Source organism: Diaphorina citri, unplaced genomic scaffold (assembly GCF_000475195.1).
Source record: "Diaphorina citri unplaced genomic scaffold, Diaci psyllid genome assembly version 1.1 scaffold2676, whole genome shotgun sequence".
Taxonomy (NCBI): domain Eukaryota; kingdom Metazoa; phylum Arthropoda; class Insecta; order Hemiptera; family Psyllidae; genus Diaphorina; species Diaphorina citri.
In genome coordinates this window covers 29,325-31,071 of record NW_007380093.1, presented here as the reverse complement: position 1 = coordinate 31,071, position 1,747 = coordinate 29,325, and the positions used below count along the sequence as shown (strand labels likewise).

Genomic DNA, 1,747 nt, shown 5'->3' with positions numbered 1-1,747 from the left:
CACATAACCTGACATACCCATGCAGTACCCATTTAAAATTACCGTAGACCGTCAGCCTTCAAAAACATAAGCGTATCCCAAAAAAAAGTAAAACCCTCGGCTCGTAAATCTGGCGCTCAATTTTGGTTCAGACTCCAGTTTTTTCAAAACCCTTTGCCCGGAAAGTTCGTGTTTTTTGAGAGTTTAAATTTGTTTTATCAAAGTTTCCATTTGTTTAATCAAAGTTTCAATTTGTTTTACGAAAGTTTAAATTTCATCCGCTACAACATCGAGTCGAGATGGTGGTTAAATCATATACGATCAACGACAGCAGAGAGTACATTGCGGACAATGAGGTGAGAGGGTCCAATCTGTCTATGGGGGACACGGAAGCCCAGAGGAATGAGAAAACACCCCCGGACGATCAATATGATCCGTACGCGAACCGAAATGTCAAACATCCCACCTCGTAAGTACCCAACATTGGCCTTTTTGGTATCTATGACTTTTGATATGACCACTGATCTACAATCCAATGACACTGATCTAATCAATCCAATGACACTGATCTAATCAATCCAATGATTGATCTAATCAATCCAATGACACTGATCTAATCAATCCAATGACACTGATCTAATCAATCCAATGATTGATCTAATCAATCCAATGATTTTTTTTTTGTAATCTCCAATGCGCTCAAAAAAAAACAATTTCATGATCCTCATTGGTCCCAAAAAAGACCCCAAGAGCCCAAATATTGAGCAAAGTTCCTTTATGTATCTGAGCGCAAGGTAGTGCGCCAGGCCAAGTGTCAAGTGTCAGGGAGCAAGCCTGTGTATTGAAGCTACCTTTATTGCGGAAGTGAGCTCAATCCCCAGCGTGCTTGAAAACTTCTACTTTCTGGTATACCTGGATTGGGCATTATTTTTTAAATCTACCTACCTACATTTTGTAAATTATATTTTGTATTTTCAGACCTCTAGTATAAAGGATACCCAAATACATGGTTTGTAATCATGAGGTTTGAGGTCTACAAATCCAATTGCTTCCTACTATTTTAGGTATCTACTCGTAATAATACCACCTATCGATTAAATTCATCTGGCCGTATTTAGTGAAAGGTGAGTTCAAAGAGTATTTTTTTCATGTTTGACCCACAGGCAAATCCTCTACAATTTGTCGACCTTGGCAAAATTCTCAATCAAGCTGCAAAACTCCGACTGCTGTTGATATTGATGAAGATTGCCAGATGCTCATTATGACTAGATGATCTTATTGTGCCCTTTCATGACGAAATTGCAATTTTATTTCTTCCTGTTTTTTTTTTTTTTTTTTTTTTTTTTCCCCCCAATTTTTTTTTGTAAAAAAATAAAAAAAAACTAATGGAATACCAACAGATCTACTAATTTTTTTATCATATGCCGTTGTCTATTAGGGTCCCGACACATAATGAATAAAAGAAGTGAGAAGCCACAAAAACGTTATGAAAGAAAAATACCCACAAAACCGCACAAAATCAAAGCATACATAAAATAATATAATAATAATATATAATAAAATAATAATAATAATAATAATAATAATAATAAAATCTCCGGCCCCTCAAACTAATCACTGTTAGTCTCTATGTAGAACCTACATTGAATCCTCACGTTTTGAGCATAGGAAAAAAAGACCTGTTAAAATCAAACTTTAATTAGGGTTCAGGGGGTCATGAAATATTGATAGATCCAATGCCAAAGATAACCATTTTAATGAAACGTAG

General features: G+C 35.6%; 1 protein-coding gene across 1 annotated transcript in view; it reads left to right on the top strand.

The window, feature by feature from the left end:
- Positions 1-278: 278 nt before the first annotated feature.
- LOC103519340 (proton-coupled amino acid transporter-like protein pathetic) overlaps positions 279-1,747 on the top strand; it is a 24,084-nt gene continuing 22,615 nt past the window's right edge. The window contains exon 1 of the mRNA XM_026830883.1: positions 279-448. Within this exon, the coding sequence (XP_026686684.1) occupies positions 279-448 (170 nt within the window). The remainder of the gene's footprint in view (positions 449-1,747) is intronic.